Genomic DNA, 21,187 nt, shown 5'->3' on the forward strand with positions numbered 1-21,187 from the left:
CGCCCCTCAGCCAGGCCCCGGGCTGCGCCCTCCCTTAGCCCCGCCCCTCAGCCAGGCCCCGGGCTGCGCCCTCCCTTAGCCCCGCCCCTCAGCCAGGCCCCGGGCTGCGCCCTCCCTAAGCCCCGCCCCTCAGCCAGGCCCCGGGCTGCGCCCGCCCTTAATCCCGCCCCCCAGCCAGGCCCCGGGCTGCGCCCGCCCTTAATCCCGCCCCCCAGCCAGGCCCCGGGCTGCGCCCTCCCTTAGCCCCGCCCCCAGCCAGGCCCCGGGCTGCGCCCTCCCTTAGCCCCGCCCCCCAGCCAGGCCCCGGGCTGCTCCCTCCCTTAGTCCCGCCCCCCCCAGCCAGGCCCCGGGCTGCTCCCTCCCTTAGTCCCGCCCCCCCAGCCAGGCCCCGGGCTGCGCCCTCCTTTAGTCCCGCCCCCCAGCCAGGCCCCGGGCTGCTCCCTCCCTTAGTCCCGCCCCCCAGCCAGGCCCCGGGCTGCTCCCTCCCTTAGTCCCGCCCCCCAGCCAGGCCCAGGGCTGCTCCCTCCCTTAGTCCCGCCCCCCAGCCAGGCCCCGGGCTGTTCCCTCCCTTAGTCCCGCCCCCAGCCAGGCCCCGGGCTGCTCCCTCCCTTAGTCCTGCCCCCAGCCAGGCCCCGGGCTGCTCCCTCCCTTAGCTCCGCCCCCAGCTGTACCCAGCAGCCCCAAGTCCCAGCCCTCTTCCCCACCTGCCCAGTAGGGCGTGGACTGCCGCCCCTCCCCACTGCGAGCGAGCCCATCCCAGGTGGGGGCGGGGGCTGCGCATGGGGGGGCTCTGCCCTGTCTCTGACACCCGCCCCCCATCTCTCCTAGCCATGCACACTCCGGCGCCGGCTGAGCTGTTCATCTCGGGCGCCATCCCCGGCTCGGGCACCTTCCCCTCCTCCTCGGCGCTGTCGGCCTACCAGCACCCGGCCTCCTTCAGCGGGCGCAGCTTCCCCGTGGGCTCCTCGCTCAGCCTGCAGGACGCCGCCTTCAGCCCCAGCTCCAACGGGCTGCTGTCCCCGCACGACCCCCTCCTGCACATCAAGCCCTCCCAGGCCAGCGTGCCCTCCTCCCTCAGCTTCGACCGGCTGGGCAGCGCCGTGCTGGGCTCCGGCCTGCCCGCCCAGAGCTCGGCCTACCGCAGCGCCCAGGAGTCGGCCTCCCGCCACCTGCCCTCCCAGTTCAACCTCCTCTCGTCCTCCCTGGGCCCCCCCTCGGAGCAGCCGGCCCAGCTCTACAACGCCTCCGTCTTCTCCAGCCCCTCGGCCGCCTCCATGGAGCGGGCCATGCCGCGGCAGGACAGCGTCATCAAGCACTACCAGCGCCCCTCCAGCGGCCAGCCCCAGCTGCCCGCCGCCCACTCCCTGCAGCACTACCTGAGCTGCGGGGGCAGCTACCAGCAGATGTCACACCGCGCCAGCCTCTCCTGCAGCCCGCTGGGCGAGCCCTCACCCGCCGGCTCCGAGGGCTCCCAGAAGCAGCCGCAGGCCCCCCGCCAGGAGCCGGCCCAGAGCTACCGGCCCATCATCCAGTCGCCCGGCTACTCGGGCGCCGGAGCCGGCGCCGGCGGCTCCTCCTCCAAGTCCAAGAGCTACTCGGCCTCCCGCCAGACCCCCCGCTCCACCGCCACCCCCAAGTGCCAAAGCAGCTTCTCCGCCTCGGTGGCCAAGCCCAGCTCGGTCATCGCCAGCCAGTCGCAGGCCTACTCGCCCGGCCAGCCCCAGAGCCTGCTGTCCATGAGCCAGCCCCAGAGCTACGCCGTCAGCCAGGCGCCCAGCCTGCCCTCCATCAGCCAGGCCTCCCAGTTCAGCAGCAGCCAGGCCCAGGACCTCACCAGCAGCAAGGCCTCGAGCTACGGGCCGGGGCAGGCCCAGCAGGGCGGACAAGCCGGGCAGGCCGGCCAGGGCCTGCAGCCCTGCGTGAGCCAGAGCCAAACCTACTCCCCCGAGCAGCTGCAGGGGCTGTCGACGGTGGGGTACAGCGTCCAGGCCGAGCCCCACGTCTCGGTCAGCCAGACGGCCAGCTACGGGCCGGCCCACTCGCAGGGCATGCCCACCGCCAGCCCCTCCATGAGCTACAGCACCGGGCACTCGCCCGCCATGCCCAGCCACCCGCAGCCCCTGGGCTACGCCCATGGGCAGAGCCTGCCCGACTCCAGCCCTTCGCAGATCGGCCGGCCCCTGCAGTCGCCCACGGCCGCCCGGCCCCAGAGCGTGGCCTCGCCCGGGCAGTCGCAGAAGTACCTCACCTCGGTGCTCTCGCCCTCCTTCATGCAGCAGGCCCACGGGCAGAGCTACCCGGGCGCCCAGCCGGGCCTGGAGCGGGCCGGCTCCTACAACAAGGCCAAGGTGGAGTCGGAGCTGCTGGCGGCCGAGCGGGCGGAGGACGAGGATTTCCTCATCCAGCACTTGCTGCAGTCGCAGACGCCGCCCCCCCGGGGGCCGGGCGAGGGGCTGGGGCCGTGTGGGGAGCGGGGGGCCAAGGGGCTGGCCTACGGGGCGCTGAGCAAGTCGGAGGAGCGCTACCACCTGCAGAGCGTTATCCGCACCAACTCCAACCTGGACGGGCCGGGCCTGGAGCTCTCCCTGCAGGGCCTGAAGGAGAAGAAGAAGGGGGAGCGGGCCCGGGCCACGCCCGAGGCGCTGGCCACCTCCGTGGTGCACTACGGCCAGCAGGCCGGGGCCCTGGAGGGCTACCCCCCGGAGCTGAAGAAGTCGGTGGAGCACCTGCAAGGGGGCGGCAAGGACCTGGGCCCGGCTCACTCCTACCTGCAGAAGACCCCCGAGCACGGCCCCCCGTCCCACCGCCTGGTGGGCGAGGCCCCGCCCCTGGAGCCCCACGGGCTGCTGCCCGGCCAGCAGGGGGCGCCGCTGCTGCTGGACTCCCCCCCCGACCTGCCCCAGCTCTCCCTGCCCCCCCAGGCGCCCCCGCCCCAACAGCTGCTGCAGTCGGTGCTGACCCACACCCAGAGCCAGCTGCACTCCCGGGCCAAGGTGCCCCTGCTGGAGCAGCAGCGGCTGCACCCGCCCGAGCCCCCCGAGCCCCCGCTCCAGCTGCAGGCCCTGGAGGCCCACCTGCAGCAGGCCCACGCCCGCCACTCGCCCCAGCTGCAGGGCCACCTGCAGGCGGAGAACATGGAGGTGCTGGGCCAGGCCCAGGAGATCCAGGACTTCCTGGAGCCCGACCTCAGCCTGGAGTCCCACCTGGGCCAGGGCGGGGCCGGCCTGGAGCCCGACGCGTCCCAGCAGGTGCCGCAGGCCCCGCTGGAGGCCAAGGACCAGTTCGAGAGCCCCAGCCCGCAGGGCTCCAAGCAGCGCTTCGTGCCCCTCACCTCCATCTGCTTCCCGGACGCGCTGCTGCAGGACGAGGATCGCAGCTTCTTCCCCGGCATGGAGGACATGTTCGGGCCGGGGGCCTGCGGCCCCGATGACTTCCCCAAGCCGGGCTGCGGGGAGGACGAGCCCCCCAGCCTGGAGCGGGCCGAGGGCCTGAAGGGGGGGGCCGGCGGTTACGACATGCTGCCGGCCGGCCAGGGCTACCAGGGCTACTGCCCGGGGCAGGGCGAGGACGGGCCGCACCTGGCGCTGGAGCCGGTCAAGCACGAACTGCCCTCCACCGTCAACGCGGAGCCGCTGGGGCTGATCCAGGCTGGGCACGGGGGGCCGGAGGGGGCCCCCAAGCCGGGCCTCACCTCCCCCATCTTCTGCTCCTCCAAGCCCAAGAAGCTGCTGAAGACCTCGTCCTTCCACCTGCTGCGCAAGCGGGAGGCCCCCTTCCAGCCCCCCAAGAAAGCCTACGCCCAGGAGTACGAGTTCCAGGACGACGAGGACAAGGCCGACGTGCCGGCCGACATCCGCCTCAACAGCCGCCGGCTGCCCGACCTGCTGCCCGACCTCATCTCCAGCTGCCGGGCCCGGCCCAGCCTCAGCCCCATGGGCGACATCGACTTCTGCCCCCACCACAGCGCCGCCGACGGCCCCAAGAAGCGGGGGCGCAAGCCCACCAAGCCCAAGCGGGACGGGCCCCCCCGGCCCCGCGGGCGGCCCCGCATCCGGCCCCTGGCCGAGCCCCACGGCGTCCTGCCCCCCGACGGCGCCAAGAAGCCCCGGGGCAGGGGGCGGGGGCGGGGCAAGAAGGGGGCTGAGGAGGGGGGCGAAGGAGGGGCTGGCGTGGAGCCTCTCAAGCCGCTCAAGGTAAGGGTGGGGGCGGGGCCCTGGGAGGGGAGGGCGGAGCTCCAAGTGGGCAGGGCCCCAGGTGGGGAGGGCGGAGCTCCGAGGGGGTGGGGCCCCAGGTGGGGAGGGCGGAGCTCCGAGGGGGCGGGGCTTGGGTGGGAAGGTTGGAGCTCTGAGGGGGCGAAGCCCTGGGTGGGGAGGGCAGAGTTCCAAGGGGCAGGGCTCTGAGGGGGTGGAGGGGAGAGCTCCGAGGGGGCGGGGCCCTGGGTGGAGAGGGCGGAGCTCCGAGGGGGCGGGGCCCTGGGTGGGGAGGGTGGAGTTCTGGGGGGGCGGAGCTCCGGGTGGGGAGGGCAGAGTTTCAAGGGGCAGGGCTCTGAGGGGGTGGAGGGTAGAGGTCCGAGGGGGCAGGGCCCTGTGTGGGGCGGGTGGAGCTCTGAGGAGGTGGAGCCCTGGCTGAGGAGGGCGGAGTTCCGAGGGGGCAGAGTCCTGGTGGGAGGGCGGACCTCCGAGGGGGCGGGGCCCTGGGTGGGGTAGGTGGAGCTCTGAGGACACGGAGGGGAGAGCTCTGAGGGGGCGGAACCCTGGCTGTGGAGGGTGGAGCTCTGAGGGGGTGGAGCCCTGGGTAGGGAGGGTGGAGCTCTGAGGGGGTGGAGCCCTGGGTGGGGAGGTTGGAGCTCTGAGGTGGCGGAGGGAGGAGCTCTGAGGGGGTGGAGCCCTGGGTGGGGAGGTTGGAGCTCTGAGGTGGCGGAGGGAGGAGCTCTGAGGACACGGAGGGGAGAGCTCTGAGGGGGCGGAACCCTGGCTGTGGAGGGTGGAGCTCTGAGGGGGTGGAGCCCTGGGTAGGGAGGGTGGAGCTCTGAGGGGGTGGAGCCCTGGGTGGGGAGGGCAGAGTTCCGAGAGGCAGGGCTCTGAGGGGATGGAGGAGAGAGCTCCGAGGGGGCGGGGCCCTGGGAGGGGCGGAGCTCTGAGGGGGTGGAGCCCTGGGTGGGGAGGTTGGAGCTCTGAGGCGGCGGAGGGAGGAGCTCTGAGGGGGTGGAGCCCTGGGTGGGGAGGGCAGAGTTCCAAGAGGCAGGGCTCTGAGGGGATGGAGGAGAGAGCTCCGAGGGGGCGGGGCCCTAGGTGGGGAGGGCGGAGCTCTGAGGGGGCGGGGCCCTGGGTGGGGAGGGTGGAGCTCTGAGGGGGTGGGAAGGGCGAAGTTCTGAGGGGTCAGGGCCCTGGTGGGGAGGGTGGAGCTCCGAGGGGGCGGGGCCCTGGGTGGGGAGGGTGGAGCTCTGAGGGGGTGGGAAGGGCGGAGTTCTGAGGGGTCAGGGCCCTGGTGGGGAGGGCCCTGGGTGGGGGGGTGGAGCTCTGAGGGGGCGGAGCCCTGGGTGGGGCGGGTGGAGCTCTGAGGGGCGGAGCTCTGAGGGGGTGGAGCCCTGGGTGGGGAGGGTGGAGCTCTGAGGGGGCGGAGCCCTGGGGGGAGAAGTCTGAGGAGGGTGGGGTCGTGGCTGGTGACCTAGGAACTTTGACTGGGGGCAGGGCCATGTATGTGGGGCCTGTTCTGGGACTTCCAGCTAGGCTGGTCTATTGGAGGACATGATGGGGGCTCCTAGGGGTTAGGACCTGCAGGCCCTGGGTGATGTGGTCTCCCCAGGGGGCGGCGGCTTGGGGGCTGGGCTGGAGGTGGCCAAGAGCCCTCCGGGGGGCAGGGTTGGGGGTAGCCGAGGGCTCCCGGGGGCCGCCGGAAAATGGCACGCCCCGTTCTCCCCCCCAGATCAAGCTGGCGGTGCCCAAGGGCGGTGAGGGGGCCCCGGCCGAGCCCACGCCCCCCGGGCCGGCGCCCCCCGAGGGCGGGCTGGACAGCAGCCAGACGCGAGAGAAGATCAAGGCCAAGATCCGGGAGGTGGAGGAGAAGCAGCCGGAGATGAAGTCGGGCTTCATGGCCTCCTTCCTGGACTTCCTCAAGTCGGGCAAGCGGCAGCAGCTGCCCACGGCCGCCGCCAGCCCCCCCAAGGCTCCGCGGGCCCCGGCAGCCCAGCCCCCCTTTGGCCTGGCGCCTCCCCTGCTGCCGGGGGCGCTGGACGGGGCCGAGGGCGAGGGGCTGGTGATGAGCTGCACCAGCCCCTGCAAGCGCCTGGATGAGGAGCTGAAACGCAACCTGGAGACCCTCCCGTCCTTCTCCTCCGACGAGGAGGACTCGGTGGGCAAGAACCAGGACCTGCAGAAGAGCATCTCGTCCGCCATCTCCGCCCTGGACGACCCGGCCGAGCGCAAGGAGAGCGACGGGGCCGGTGGGTGGCCCTGGGGGGCCCCCCCAGTTGCCCCTGCATCTCTGCCCCCCTTCCTCTGCCCCCCGCCGACAATGCCCCTCACTCCCGACCCGCTGGTTCCCCTCCCTCCAGACCCCCAGCCCCTGCCCCCCAGCCCTGGGGGTGGGAAGCATGGCACGGGTACCCCAGGGCATGCTGGGTGAGAGAGGTGGGATGGCAGGGGTGCCCCAGAGCATGCTGGGTAAGATGGGGGGGGGTAAGATGGTTCACATGCCCCAGAGCATGCTGGGTAAGATGGGGGGGGTAAGAGGGTTCACATGCCCCAGAGCATGCTGGGTAAGGGAGGAGCAGGTGCCTCGGCGCATGCTGGGTAAGAAGGGGGCTGGTAAATGTGCCCCCAGAGCATGCTGGGTAAGATAGGAGGTAGGAGGGTGCACGTGACCCTAAAGCATGCTGGGCGAGGGGGGAGCGGGTGCCCCAGAGCATGCTGGGCGAGGGGGGAGCGGGTGCCCCAGAGCATGCTGGGCGAGGGGGGAGCGTGTGCCCCAGAGCATGCTGGGCGAGGGGGGAGCGGGTGCCCCAGAGCATGCTGGGCGAGGGGGGTGAGCGTGTGCCCCAGAGCATGCTGGGCGAGGGGGGAGCGGGTGCCCCAGAGCATGCTGGGGGAGGGGGTTCTTCCCACCTGCTTTAACCTCCCCTCCCTTCCCCGCAGATGCCCCGGCCGTGGAGGAGAAGCTGCCCAGCCCGGCCCCCTCTGAGCCCTCCCAGCAGGAGCCCCCCCTACCTGCCTCCCCAGTATCGCCCCCGGAGCTGCCCCCTCCGCCCCCCGAGGGGCCCCCGGCCCAGGCCTCCCCGGAGCCGGAGGAGCCGGAGGACGCACGGCCCCTGCACCTGGCCAAGAAGCAGGAGACGGCGGCCGTGTGCGGCGAGACGGACGAGGAGGAGGCTGAGAGCGGCGGGGAGGGGATCTTCCGGGAGCGGGACGAATTTGTCATCCGCGTGGAGGACATCCAGGCCCTCAAGGTGCGGGGCTGGGGTGGGCGAGAAGGGCACCGGCAGCGTTGGGGGGGCAGGGGCTGCGGGTTGGGAGGGAGGGGCACCGGCAGCATTGGGGGGGGCAGGGGCTGTGGGTCGGGTTGGATGGGGACAGTAACTGTGGGTCGGGAGGGAGGGGAACCGGCAGGGCAGGGGGGGCAGAGGTTGTTGGTCTGGAGGGAGGGGAACCGGCAGGGCTGGGGGGGCAGGGGCTGTGGGTCTGGAGGGAGGGGAACCGGCAGGGCTGGGGGGGCAGGGGCTGTGGGTCTGGAGGGAGGGGAACCGGCAGGGCTGGGGGGGCAGGGGCTGTGGGTCTGGAGGGAGGGGAACCGGCAGGGCTGGGGGGGCAGGGGCTGGGGGTCTGGAGGGAGGGGAACCGGCAGGGCTGGGGGGCAGGGGCTGGGGGTCTGGAGGGAGGGGAACCGGCAGGGCTGGGGGGCAGGGGCTGGGGGTCTGGAGGGAGGGGAACCGGCAGGGCTGGGGGGCAGGGGCTGGGGGTCTGGAGGGAGGGGCACCGATAGAGCTGGGGGGGGGCTGGACTGGCAGGGGCTGCAGCAGTGAGTGACCCCAGCTTTGCCTCTAGCTGGCGTTGCAGACGGGCCGGGAGCCGCCCCCCATCTGGCGGGTGCAGAAGGCCCTGCTGCAGAAATTCACCCCCGAGATTAAGGACGGGCAACGCCAGTTCTGCGCCACCAGCAACGTGAGTCTCCCCTCCCCCAGCGCCGGCGTGGGAGTGACTCCGCGCCTGCCCCAAGGGACAGAGTCTGGGAGCCCCCCCCATCCCAAACCGCCTGCGTCCGTGGGATGACCTGTTCCTGAACAGGCCTTCCCACAGGGGTGGGGAGTCCATGGGGGTCTGCGCCCAGTGCCCAGCGGGGGAGGGGACATTGGGAGAGAGGAGCTGGATTTGTGTCTCTGTTCTGATGGGGGTGGGAGACGCCTTCAGGAGCAGCCCCCCTGCCGTTGCTGTCGCCCCTGATCTCTGCTCTCCCCCCCCAGTACCTGGGCTATTTCGGGGACGCCAAGAACCGGTACCAGCGGCTCTACGTCAAATTCCTGGAGAACATCAACAAGAAGGATTACGTCCGTGTCTGCTCCAAGAAGCCCTGGCACCGGCCGCTGCAGGCCGTGAGGTGAGCGGTGTGCAGGGGGGCATGGGGGTGGGGGGCACCCTGCCCTCTCCCTACCATGGGTCCTGCCTCATGACCCCTGCTCCCTTCCTGCCCCTTGCAGGAGGCAGAACCAGCCCAAGACGTCGGGCCCCAAGGTGCCAGCCCCGCCCAAGGCCGAGAAGCCGCCAGAGGCGCCGGAGCCAGTGGAGAAAAAGCCGGAGCGGGCCCCCAAGCCGGAGCGGGCGGAGAAGGCCCCCAAGCCGGAGCGGGCGGAGAAAGCCCCCAAGCCGGAGCGGGCGGAGAAAGCCTCCAAGCCGGAGCGGGCGGCAAAGCCGGAGAAGCCCCCCAAGGCCGAGCGAGCTGAGAAGCCGCCCCGGGCGGACAAGCTGCCCAAGGCCGAGAAGGCCCCCAAGGCCGAGAAGACGGAGCCGATGGCGCCCACCCCACCCAAGGCCGCCCCGGCTGGCGCCCCCAAGCCGAAGCCCAAACCCGCCAAGGTGAAGGCGGAGCCGCCTCCGAAGAAGAGGAAAAAATGGCTCAAGGAGGCGGCATCCTCCTCGGACTCCGAGTCCAGCCCAGACCAGCAGAGCGAGGACGGTGAGCCTGGGAAGGGGGCATGCACGGTTCGGGGGGGGGGGGGGGGGGCAGAGTCTCACGTAGCCACTTGGGTCCCGCCCACCAGCCCCATGGCTCCTCCCCGGCTCCGTCCCGCCTTTCCCATGGCGCTGGGGTCAGCCCCTTTCCCCGTGGTCCCCCATCCGCCCTGACCCCAGTGGCAGGAGAGCCAGCGAAAACGCCAGCGGGGAAGGGGGCCGAGTGAGAGGGGAGGTTGGAGGGGAACAGGCGTCCTTTAGAAAGCCCCATCCCCCAGGAGAAAAGGAGCTGAACCTTCAGGCAGTCGCGGCAAAGGGCCGTTAGCTCAAGGCCGAATTCGAAGAGCAGCCAACCAACGGCCACAGAAACACACAGCGCCGTTGGGCTGGCAGCCAGCCAGTCGGTGGGGACGCTGGCCCATGGGGATGCCAAAGACCCATCCCTGGCAGAGACGCCCAGTGAATTACTTACACCCGCCTGCACTGCCGGGGACGGTAGCGTGGTCCCGGGCCTGGCAAATGGAGGTGTCACTAGAGGAGCAAAGGGATCGGTCCAGGATTCCCCGGGCCCAGCGGGGAGTCACCGAAGAGTTCAGAAGGACGGTGGGGGATCAAAGTTGCACAACAGCTCCTGGGGGGATGTAACCAAGCACGGAACTCGCAGGTCTCTGGACCAGCTCACCAATCTCCTAGATTTCTTTGCGGGGTGGGGGTGGTCAGCGGACGTGCCCAGAAGGGATCTAGGGCCCCCGGCTTTGAGAACATCTCGGACCAGGCCCTCACCAGACTTTTAAGCTCCGTGGGCTGCCACGGGATACGGGCTGTCACGGGTCAGTAATCGCAGAAAGGAGGGAAACGAAGGGGAGGAATCGCGGGCCAATCGGCAGAGCCGAGAGAGCCGCGTTCCCTCGACTTCTTTCCATCCATGAGCGGAATAAATATTGTTCCGTGCACCGAAGCATGTGCCAATGTGCACCACCAGGAGAAACACGGGCTGCTGGCTAGGGGCGCTCTGCTCTGTGTGGCAGCTGAATCTTTTCTGGATGTCCCCCAAGCCCTCGGGAACACTGGCAGGGAGGTGACCAGCAGGTGTCCCCTGGGGCCTGTACCGGCCTGGCACTGCTCAGCATGGTCATCAGTGGTCTGGGAAAAGGGGGAACCAGGGAGTTGAGGGAAGGTGCGGCTGGTGCACTGGCAGGGAGGTGACCAGCAGGTGTCCCCTGGGGCCTGTACCGGCCTGGCACTGCTCAGCATGGTCATCAGTGGTCTGGGAAAAGGGGGAACCAGGGAGTTGAGGGAAGGTGCGGCTGGTGCACTGGCAGGGAGGTGACCAGCAGGTGTCCCCTGGGGCCTGTACCGGCCTGGCACTGCTCAGCATGGTCATCAGTGGTCTGGGAAAAGGGGGAACCAGGGAGTTGAGGGAAGGTGCGGCTGGTGCAGAATGACTCGAGGAGTTACAAAGGGAGCCCACCAAGCTAGGCAAGAGACCAGCATTCGAGCTTCAGCATCGATCACCCCAAAGAAACCCATGTTGGGAACCGCTCCCAGTGAGCCAGGCAGAAGGCGGGACGGGGAATTCGCCCTTGCCGCTCCAGTAAGTGCTCTGGGAGCCGTTGAAAACATCTGCACCATGGGCAGCCGCCCGCCAAAAACACTCCCAGCACTCACTGCTGGGAGCAAGGGGCTTAGGGAACGGGCGAATTAATATTTCTGGCACGCCCACCCCCGTCCTCAGGAAGATGGACTGGAATTGGAAAAGTTGCAGAGGCGGGCGGAAGGGCACGGCCCGCTTTGGATGAGGAGGACAGTTCTGTTCGGACTGTGGATAGGGCGGCGGGCGGCGGGCAGTATATTTCTTGACTCACAGAACCTTTACCGGGTGGAACTCACTTCCAGGGGATGGACAAGGGTGGCGTCATGTCCGGACAGGCTCGGCTTGTGTGCTGGTTGCTCTGTTGTGCTTTTTCCCCTGGAATGTGTCAGCTCCTACAGATGGAATGATTGGCCAGTTTAGTTATGGACTACCCGGGGGGGGCCCCACTGACAGCCTGGTGAGGGTGATCCATTGTCCCTGGTGTGGGCACTCCTATCCACTTTCCGTTTCACGTCTGTGCCCGTTGCACATGCATCTCAGCTGGTGGATGAGTGTGGTGCCAAGGATGCCCCCTGGAGTTTGCTGCTTTGGGCACTTCCCGGAGCCCTCTGGCCTTCCAGTGGGCGGTGCCCTGGTCCCCACCAATAGGCTGAGCTGGAGCAAGCACTATGCAAATGAGCCTCACTGCAGGTTGGGGGGTGTACTCCCTCGCATCACCACTAGAGGGAGGCAAAGTGCCTCTTAGCACAAGCTCCCAGGCACAGGCCTATGGTGGGAGCCTGGTGGCGGGACTGAGTGTGGAGGGGCGGGGTTTGGGCCATGGGGGCGGGGCTACAGACTTGGAGGCGGAGTCTGGGCCTGAGCGGGAGCTGACTCCTGGGGGTAAGGAGCAGTGGGTTGCCGGGGGGGGCTCTGCGTGGTGTGGAGATGTAATGCCGGGGGTGTGGCCGGGACCCCCCCACTCACCCCTGTCTCCCCCCCAGAGCGGGTGCCGATGGGCCGGGTGCTGAACACGCGGGCCATGAAGGAGATGTACCGCAGCTACGTGGAGATGCTGGTCAGCACTGCCCTGGACCCTGACATGATCCAGGCGCTGGAAGACACCAATGGTGAGTCCCCCCTCCACCCCGACACCTCCTTATGCTTGTTGACCCCTCCCCCCCACCTGACTTGCTCTGACCCCCACCCACGTGGTTGGCGGAGGGGGGGGTGTCCTCCCCCACTGTGGGGGGGACACCTGATGGCTCCGATGCAGGGTGCTGGCCCTAGGGGGAGAGGGCGATGGCTGGTGACCTTTGCCCTTTGCCCCCTCCTCCCAGATGAGCTATACCTGCCCCCCATGCGCAAGATTGACGGGATCCTGAGCGAACACAAGAAGAAAGTGCTGAAGCGGATGTCTCTGCACCCGGCGCTGCAGGTGGGGGCCGGGGGGAGGGCACTGCAGATCTGGGGGGGCTCTAGGGCTCAGGCGGGAAATGCTGGGGGGCCCTAGAGGGACCAAGGTCTGTGAGGCATGGAAGGGGCCTTATAACCGAGCTCTCCCCCCGCTGTGCCCCCCAGGAGGCGCTGCACACCTTCCCGCAGCTGCACGCCGAGCCGGGCGAGGCTCTGGTCCGGCTGCGCCCCGCCGGGGAGCCCTACAACCGCAAGACCCTCAGCAAGCTGAAGAAGAACGTGTCCAAACCCCAGGTGGGTTGGGGGGAGCGCTGGGGGGCTCGTGGCGGAAGCTGGGGGGTCTTGGAGGGTGCTGGCGGGCCCTGGGGTAGGTAGGGACGTGCCAGGGCGAGGACCTGTGGGGGGCACATGAGGGGGTGGGGAGCATGGCCGGGGGAGGGGCTGCCCCCCCCGACTGACCTCCCCCTTCCCTTGCAGGAATTCAAGGTGGACGTGGAAAAGTCGTTTTTCTTCACCCTCTACCATTCCCTCCATCACTACAAATACCACACCTTCCTGCGCTGCAAGGATGAGGTGAGACCGCCCGCCCCACGGCTCCCATGGCCTGCCCCATGCACCCTCCGCCAGCCCCACGGTTCCCTCCAGCCCCACAGATCCCCCCTTGGCCTGCGCCATGGCTCCCCCCGCCCGCCCCATGGTTCCCTCTGGCCCCACGACTCCCCTGACCTGTCCCACAGCCCCTTGCCTGCCCCATGGCTCCCCCTGCCCGCCCCACGGTTCCCTCCGGCCCCACGGCTCCCCTGACCTGCCCCACAGCCCCTCACCTGCCTCATGGCTCCCCCTGCCCGCCCCACGGTTCCCTCTGGCCCCACAGCCCCTCACCTGCCCCATGGCTCCCCCTGCCCGCCCCACGGTTCCCTCTGGCCCCACAGCCCCTCACCTGCCCCGTGGTTCCCTCTGGCCCCACAACTCCCCTGATCTGCCCCACGGCACCCTCCTCCTGCCCAATGGTTTCCTCCGGCCCCACAGATCTTATGGCTTGGCCCACGGCTCCCCCGCCTGCCCCACGGTTCCCTCCCAGGGTCCCCCTGCCCCGGGGCGGGCTGACGCTGTCTCCCCCGCAGACGACGGCCATCGAGGGCCAGGACGCGGACCTGGGCCAGGAGGAGGTGGTCCAGCAGTGCATGCGCAACCAGCCCTGGCTGGAAACGCTCTTCGACTCCTTCAGCGAGCTCCTGACGCAAGCCCAGAGCAAGTGCGCGTGACCCGCGGGGCGCCCCTCCCCCGCGGCGCTGGCCCCGCCCCCAGGCCCCCCGCTGGGCTGGGGAGGGCTTTGGGGGATCTGCCCCCCACCCCGTCGGTGGGGGGGGAGCCAGGACAGACCTGCCCCCCCCACGCTCCTCAGCTTGGGGCAGCTGCAGCCCTGGGGGGAGGATGCACCCTGAGGTGAGGGGCTCAGTTGGACACGCGCCCCCCCCGGCTCCCCCTCCCGTACGGAGAAATCTTATTTATATATATGTATAAATGTCTATTTAGCAGCTTCCTTTCTCTGTATGGGGGTGGGGGGAGCCCCCTGCCCCTGCCGGGGAAGCACATGGGGGGGGTTTGGGGCGGGGGGGGTTAGAGCCAGGGGGCGGAGCCAGGACTCCTGGGTTCCATGCTGGGCGCACTCACCTGAAACAGGTCTGGCCTTCCCCGCCCCCCCCGCTGTAGCAGGGTAATGACCCCCCCCTTGCAGGGGGGCTGTAAAGTATTATTGCCCCCCCCCTCACGTGCAAAGCTGAGCAGGGCAGGGGGTGATCCCCTCCCCCCCCATGTCGTGGTCTGGCTCTCCACTCAGAACAATGTATTGCCAAGCTTGGGGGCCCCCCAACACAGCCCCCCCTTTGTGTTGGGAGGCACTCCCGTGGTGGGGGGGGGAGTCAGCCAGTGAGTCCATGTGCTTCCCCCAGGGTGGAGGGGGGAGATTCCCCACGCCCCCCCAGCCCGTAACAACTATTTAACCCTTCTCTTAGGCCGTGTTTTGGGGGGCCCGGCCCTCCTTGGCGGGGGGGGGCGGTTGTTATTTTTGTCGTTGTGTGTTTTTGTTTTGTTTTTTTATCAGCGGATTCTCTTGTACATACTGTATAGGGTCAAAGTCTATGTATCATATTGTATTTGGCTAACTGAAACCCACACCAGCCCCCCTCGCTGTGAGATACTTGGGCCTGGATGAGCTTTGATGGAGGCCGGGGGGGTCTGGGTTTTGGGGGGGTTGTTATTATAATTATATAGAAAATTCAGGGCCGTCTAGCCCCAATTCCCCCCCCTTTCTCCCGCCCCATTTTTTTTTTATTTTAACGGCGGAAACAAAATCCAGCCTCGACTTGAGCAAGGCTTGGTCTCGGCTGTTCCCCCACCCAGTCCCCTACTTTCCAGCCACCCCCAAGCCTGCAGCCTCTCATCCGCCCCTTGGCGGGGGAGATGGGTGGCCTGTGACGCCCTCCGGCCTCCTCCCCACTTTGGGGGGGGGGGATTCAAGGTACTTTAAGGGGGAAGAGGGGTTGCCACAAACAGCCCCCCCCCCTCCTTGGGGCTTCCTGGGAACTGCCTTGGAATTCTCACCCCCGTTCTGCTGCCGCAGATGAACGGTTTCTGGGATATTGGGGGAGGGCAGCCCCAATGCAGCTCCTGTTTCCCCCACCTGAGGGAGCCTGGAGGGGAGAGGAACTTGGGGTGACCCCCCCGGCACCCTAGCGTCTGAAGTGCTCTGGGGAGGGGGGCTGTGGCCAAAGCGAGGCGCCCCCCCCTCCTGCCCACCCAGCCAGGACCCTCCCTCATACCGGCAAAGCACTAAACTGTATGGGGGGGAAGAGCCCAGAACTGGCCGAATTGCAGGTACCGCCAAGCGCGGGGAGCTGAGACCCTCCCCCGGCCCAGAGCTAACCCCTTTGGTCTGTGCCCCCCCAATCCCGCCACCCCCCAGCCCCCCCTTTTTTACGCTGTGTACTCTGTGTCCGTGGGTTTTGCGCCCGGGATTGTGGTCTGTATGGATGTTCCGATATATTTTTATTGTTTACTCGCGTCTCCGCCTCTTTTTCTCGCTCCCCTGGGTCCCTCGTCTCTCCCTCTCCCCCCGCCCACTCCCCAGAGCCACACCTCCGCCCTGCACAGAACCCCCCCCCGCCACTCCTGGAAAACGGGTGCGTGCTCAGATGTACCCCCAAAATCCCAGGGCCGCCAGCTTCCATCGGCCCAGTGCATTAGCAGCAAAGAGAACCCCAAGGCGTTACTGCTGGGGATGGATGCACGCCCCCTAAAAGGGGCAGGGTCCCCCCCAGGCTAGTGCCCCGCTGGGGACAAGCCATGGGTCTGTCCCCTGCCCCGAGGCTGGGGGGAGCCTGCACCCTCCCAGAGGGGAGATGGCAGAACCCAGGAGTCTGGGTGTTGGGTTGAGGCCCCCAAGCATATGGGGCGGCTATTCCCACCTGCACCCCCTGGAGCAACCTGCCCTGCCATTTGAGGGGCTGGGGGGAGGGTCTTCCACCCGCCCCCAATGACAAGACTGACACAGTCCTGGCTTTATAAGGCACTTTAATGCAACCTGTGCTTAGTGGGGTGGGGAACAATGCTGGTCCCCCCCAAAACCCCTTCCCCACAACCGCCAAGCTTGCTCCTACGTCCGTGCTGCGGGTGGGTGGATGGGGGCGGGAGTAAGGGGTAGAACCACCCCTACCCCATGGGGGTGGGGGACGAGTATCTGCCCTCGCTTGCTCCTCTCTGCTGCATCTTACCCAGAATTCCTTCTGCTTTAGGGCCTGGTGTTCTCCCCCCCACACACCCACCCCCCCGCACAGTGATGCATACAAATAGCAGTGAGGTCATTAGCCAGGAAGATTCCCCCCCCCCCCCAATTCCTGGTGCTTAGTCTGGCTACAGAAAGCCGCACACACCACCTCCACCTCGGACACTGGGGTCCCCTCTTCTAATCAAGCTTTGGTTTTTCTGCAGAAAAGGCCAGTATTTTGGAAGGGACCCCTCCCTGGGGGAGGGGGCATCACCAGAGTCATGATGTGCCCTCCCACACACAGTACCTCCATTGGGGCCCGGCCTTGGGCTCTAGGGCTGCCCTAGGACAGGGGGTACCTGTTGGGAGACCCCAAACGCTCTCCAGCCAAAGGCTGTAATGGGGCCCCACCATGACACCCCTGCACTTTTGAGGGACTCTGCTACCTGCACCCCCACGATACAGGGTGCCCATTGCCCAGCCCCTATAGAGTGGGGGGCACCCTCTCTGCCCCCCAAATATCCCCATCCTCTGCCCCCCCATTTATAGATATGTACAAACAGCCAGCTGGGTGAGTGTCGGAGGGAGGGCGAGGTCGGGGGAGGGGAACGCGTGCCCCCAACCCCTCACAGGATGCAGCAGGGGCAGCTCTTGGATTCTTTAGCAGTGGGGTGTGCCCTGGGAGCAGGGGGCATCTCCAGCTCCTGGAACCTCCTGCAAGAGAGCAAAGTGTGTGTGTGTGGGGGGGGAAATGCTGAGGAGCGGAGCCCAAACTGGAAGGGGGCCCTTCCTGGGGGCACAGGGAAGGGAACGGCTATTTGGGGGGTGTGCCTGAAGGAGACAAACCCCATGTTGGGGGGGGGCATGCCTCCTTAGACGGGGTGAGCGTTCCCCGCAGGAAGATACTCTGCTGTAAAGGCAGGGGGCAGGAGGAACTGAACCGCTGTTTGGAGGGATCCCACGGGAACGGGGGCTAGGAATCTACCCTATGTGGGGAGATCCTGAAGGTGCTCTCCGCATTTCAGGGGGTGCCTTGGGGGAACAACCCCCCCAGGGGTCTCTGGGGGGGGAACAGCCCTACATGGGACCCCCTCGTACCTGATGGCCCGGACCACCTCGTGGAAGGATTCGTCTACGTTAAGGCGGATCTTGGCCGAGGCTTCCATGTAGGGGATGCGATTCTCCTGGGCGAAGGCCAGGGCCTCCTCTCTGGGCACCTGGGGGGGTACAAACAGCTCCTCCATGCGCTCGGCTGGCAGGGGGATACTGGGCACCTCTCAAAGTCTCCGGGCAGCTGGGGGAACCCGGGCACCCAGGCTTCAGAAAGCCCCACCAGGGAGACTGGTCTCACCTGGCACTTCCTGTCTGGGCACTGTCCAAGATGGCTGCCAACAGAGCGCAAGTGGCCTGTGGGGTGGCACTTCCTGTCTGGGCGCTGTCCAAGATGGCTGCCAACAGAGCGCCAGTGGCCTGTGGGGTGGCACTTCCTGTCTGGGCACTGTCCAAGATGGCTGCCAACAGAGCACCAGTGGCCTGTGGGGTGGCACTTCCTGTCTGGGCACTGTCCAAGATGGCCGCCAACAGAGCGCCAGTGGCCTGTGGGGTGGCACTTCCTGTCTGGGCACTGTCCAAGATGGCCGCCAACAGAGCGCGAGTGGCCTGTGGGGTGGCACTTCCTGTCTGGGCGCTGTCCAAGATGGCCGCCAACAGAGCGCGAGTGGCCTGTGGGGTGGCACTTCCTGTCTGGGCACTGTCCAAGATGGCTGCCAACAGAGCGCAAGTGGCCTTTAGGGTAGCACTTCCTGTCTGGGCGCTGTCCAAGATGGCCGCCAACAGAGCGCGAGTGGCCTGTGGGGTGGCACTTCCTGTCTGGGCGCTGTCCAAGATGGCTGCCAACAGAGCGCGAGTGGCCCGTAGGGTGGCACTTCCTGTCTGGGCATTGACCCAGCTGGCCGCCATTGGCTTGCACCCAGTGGCCCTTGGGGCCCTGTGAGGACGCCACGGTGTGGGTGGAGCCCGAAGGCCCCCGGCCCCGCCCCTTACCTGGCGCTGCAGGTCGAGGTCGGCCTTGTTGCCCACGAGGATCATGGGAAAGTCGTCCCGGTCTTTGACCCTCAGGATCTGCGTGTGGAACTTGCTGATCTCGGTGAAGCTGTGTGTGGGGGGGGGAGATGGAGACAGGATGGGGAGTTGCGGGGGGGGGGGGGGATTCTCTAGGGGGCATGGGAATAGGGGGCAGGGAGCTACAGAGGGGGGGGCTGCCACAGCTCCGGCTATAGGGGGCGGAGGTGAGGGGGTCTCGTGGGAGGGGGCTCCCGGAGGTTGCCGTCAGGGTGGGGGGCGGGTCGGGGGAGGGGGGCCTTACCTGCCTCTGTCATTGATGGCGTAGATGAGCAAGAACCCCTCCCCCGTCCGCATGTACTGCTCCCGCATGGCCCCAAACTCTTCCTGCCCCGCCGTGTCCAGGACTGTGGGGCAGAGATGGGGGGGGGGGTGGTTAGCCACCCTCCCCACCAGCTGAGTGCCAGGCTCCTGGTCCCGCCCTCCCGGAGCCAGGGGGAGGACCCAGGAGTCCTGGCTCCCAGCCCCCTCCTGTTTCCCACCCCTAGAACCCCCCCCCCCGCAACCCTCCCCCCAAGTGGGCCGCAAACCGCCCCCTCCCCCCAACTCACTGTCCAGCCGGGTGGGGGTCCCATCGATGGTGCAAATCTTGGTGTAGGAGTCCTCGATGGTGGGGTCATAGTCCGAGACAAAGTAGGACTGGGGGGGGGGGAGGGGGTTAGAGCTGCGACAAGAACCCAGCGTCCCGGCCCCCTCCCGGCCCCGACCGCGGGACCTCACTTTGCCTCCCGGCTCCCAGCGCCGCCGCCCGCGCTCCAACCACTAGTCCCTACTCCCCTCCCCAGAGCGGGCACAGAACCCAGGCATCCGGGACACAGCCCCCCCCCCCCCTTTAGTTCTTGAGTAGATGTGCTGGAAAGTGGAACAAGCGCCCCCCCCCCGACACTCACCGGGCAGCGGGGGGGGGCTCCCTCTGGGCCTCAAATTCCTGCTGCCACTCCCCGCCCTGCCCCCTGGAAACCCCCCAGGCACCTCCTTAACCTCTCCCCTCCCGGATCCGGACCCGGACCCCGCCCCACGCAGCTCCCCCCCCCCGCCAGAACCCCCTTCCCAGCCCCCCCGGCGCCAAATCCGCTTGCCCTGCTCCCCGGGATTCCCCGCCACTTTTAAGGGGAGGAAAGTTTGCGGCTGGGGTGGGGGCCAAGCCCAGCTGGAGCTCCCCCCCCCGTTTCCTGCCCCCCCCTTACCTGGATGAACTGGATGGTCAGCGCGCTCTTCCCTACGCCGCCCCCTCCCACCACCACCAGCTTGTACTTCTCCTGGGGCGCCCCCGGCTCCTGGGGGGCCATGGCTGGGGGCTGCGTGGGGTGGGCACTCAACCCTTGGGGGGCCCGCCCCGCCCCCTTCGCGTGCGGCCCGGCGCTGCGCTGGACTCCCCGAGAATATGGCTGGCTCGCCCCCCCTCCCCTCCGGCTACCCCCTCCGAGGCGGGGCCGTGCTCCATGCTAATCTATGCTAATGAGGCGCTCGCATAGTCATGAGGCGCCGGGCGATTCACAAAAAATCCACTTCCCTACATGGCGCGCGCGGGCGAGATGGAATGAGGGGGGGCAGCTCCCCCCCCCCCCGCACCTCCCCGCACTCCCCACTTCTCTAAATGCCGGGCTGGGGGCCAGGGCGCCTGGTTCTGCCCTTGTGGGATCCTCCCTCTTTCCCTCCTCCTCTCTCTTTCCCCCGCTGCAGCCCCGCCTGGATCGACCCCCCCATCCCTGCGGGGGGGGGGGGACCAGGATCCGAGCGGGGGGGGGGGTGACCTCACTACATTCCTTTCACATGGTGTGTGGAGGAAGCTGATTCACACACATACACCCCCCCCCCGCCGACACCGCCCCCCTCATCAGCCCTTCCCGGAGCCCGGACGGGGAGGGGCAGCTGGAGGGGGGGGAGGGGCTACTGCCGGGCAATTCCTCCACCCCCAGAGGAGAGTGGGAGGCCAGGCCAGAGTCGGACCCACTTCAAGCCCTGTGGGGCTAGGAGGGGAGCAGGGAACAGCCCCCCCCCCCCATGAGGCCAGAGAGGAGTCCTGTGAGGGGGGATAGGACACCTCCCCCCCAGCCAGGAATGGAACCCAGGGGTCCTGTGTCAACCCATAGAGAAATGGGGGGGGCGCTCTGGGCTCAGGGGGTTCAGAGGTTGGGGGGCTGGGACAGGATGAAGCAGGGGGTTGGGGGGGCACATTGGGAGCAGACAGGAGCTGGAGTCTGCCGTGATTGGGCCCAGGGGGTTCTGGGACTGGTGGGGGGAGATGGGTTCAGACCCCAGCTGCAGGCAGCCTGTTATAAGCAGAGGACCCGGCAGCTGGAAGGGGTCTAGATGTGGACGTGTTATTCCTGTTCCCTCTGATCCCCCCAATCCAGGATCCCCCATCACGGAGCCCCCAGGAGGGCAGAGATAAAGCCAGGAGCATGAATTCCCCCCCCCCCCGCCAGCTCCATCAAATCCTGCCCCACCTGCTCCCCCCCTTCCCAGCTGCAGCCAAGTCCCCCTCTCTTCCTGTCCATTTTGGGGGAGCACTGCCCATGCTTGGCCCACACCCCCTCTTTCTCCTGGGCTCCCTCTTCCTGTGATACCTCGTCCTTGGGGTCTCCTGGGGAGGGGCAGGGACAGCAATGGGGCTTGGAACCTGCTCCTGGCCCGAAGGCCCCAACACACCCAAGGGACGATTGGAGCCCACACGGGGGGGGAGGGGGGCTGGTACCCCGGGATCCCAGGGCCCAGTAGCTGGATGGGCAGTCGGCACTGTCGGCCCCCATGAAAGGCCAGGTCCTCCAGCGCACCAGGCCGCAGCCCTTTGGGGAACCAAACGGGGGTGGGACCCTGTGTGACACAGGAGGGGCAGCTATAGGGGGAATCTGGGGGGTTATGGTACAGACCTTCAATCTGCACCAAGCACCTAGTCCCCCTTCCCGTATGCTCCAGGTACTGGCCAGCCCCCCATCTTCATCTAGCGCCCTCTGTCTGTCCACACCCCCACACAGCGCCCTCCCTCCGTCCATCCCCCACAGCGCCCTCCCTCCATCCACCCCCCACAGGGCTCTCCCTCAGTCAACCCCCCACAGCGCCCTCCTTCTGTTCACCCCCCCACAGGGCTCTCCCTTCATCCACCCCCCACAGTGCCCTCCCTCAGTCAACCCCCCACAGCGCCCTCCC

General features: G+C 68.1%; 2 protein-coding genes across 4 annotated transcripts in view; one reads left to right on the forward strand and one right to left on the reverse strand.

The window, feature by feature from the left end:
* Positions 1-15,208, forward strand: part of PRR12 (proline rich 12) — a 22,740-nt gene extending 7,532 nt beyond the window's left edge. For both annotated transcript variants that reach the window (XM_075916807.1, XM_075916806.1), the window contains exons 4-14: positions 829-4,193; positions 5,926-6,442; positions 7,134-7,444; positions 8,040-8,156; positions 8,456-8,589; positions 8,690-9,165; positions 11,739-11,864; positions 12,075-12,172; positions 12,316-12,444; positions 12,628-12,723; positions 13,275-15,208. In XM_075916807.1, coding sequence (XP_075772922.1) covers positions 829-4,193; positions 5,926-6,442; positions 7,134-7,444; positions 8,040-8,156; positions 8,456-8,589; positions 8,690-9,165; positions 11,739-11,864; positions 12,075-12,172; positions 12,316-12,444; positions 12,628-12,723; positions 13,275-13,415 — 5,510 coding nt within the window. In that variant the 3' untranslated portion in view covers positions 13,416-15,208. The remainder of the gene's footprint in view (positions 1-828; positions 4,194-5,925; positions 6,443-7,133; positions 7,445-8,039; positions 8,157-8,455; positions 8,590-8,689; positions 9,166-11,738; positions 11,865-12,074; positions 12,173-12,315; positions 12,445-12,627; positions 12,724-13,274) is intronic.
* Positions 15,209-15,706: 498 nt separating this feature from the next.
* On the reverse strand, positions 15,707-19,594 carry RRAS (RAS related). 2 transcript variants are annotated; one of them, XM_075916809.1, is made up of 6 exons: positions 19,225-19,594; positions 18,589-18,676; positions 18,282-18,384; positions 17,960-18,068; positions 17,015-17,210; positions 15,707-16,630 (listed from the first exon to the last, which is right to left on the reverse strand). In XM_075916809.1, exons 1-5 carry the CDS (start codon positions 19,324-19,326, stop codon positions 17,049-17,051), a joined length of 564 nt encoding a protein of 187 aa, XP_075772924.1. In that variant the 5' UTR covers positions 19,327-19,594; the 3' UTR covers positions 15,707-16,630; positions 17,015-17,048. The 2 variants fall into 2 exon arrangements, with proteins under 2 accessions (XP_075772924.1, XP_075772923.1); XM_075916808.1 differs by having other exon boundaries at positions 17,015-17,133; positions 19,225-19,558.
* Between the last annotated feature and the right edge of the window lie 1,593 nt (positions 19,595-21,187).

Source organism: Pelodiscus sinensis, unplaced genomic scaffold, assembly GCF_049634645.1.
Source record: "Pelodiscus sinensis isolate JC-2024 unplaced genomic scaffold, ASM4963464v1 ctg219, whole genome shotgun sequence".
NCBI lineage: Eukaryota > Metazoa > Chordata > Testudines > Trionychidae > Pelodiscus > Pelodiscus sinensis.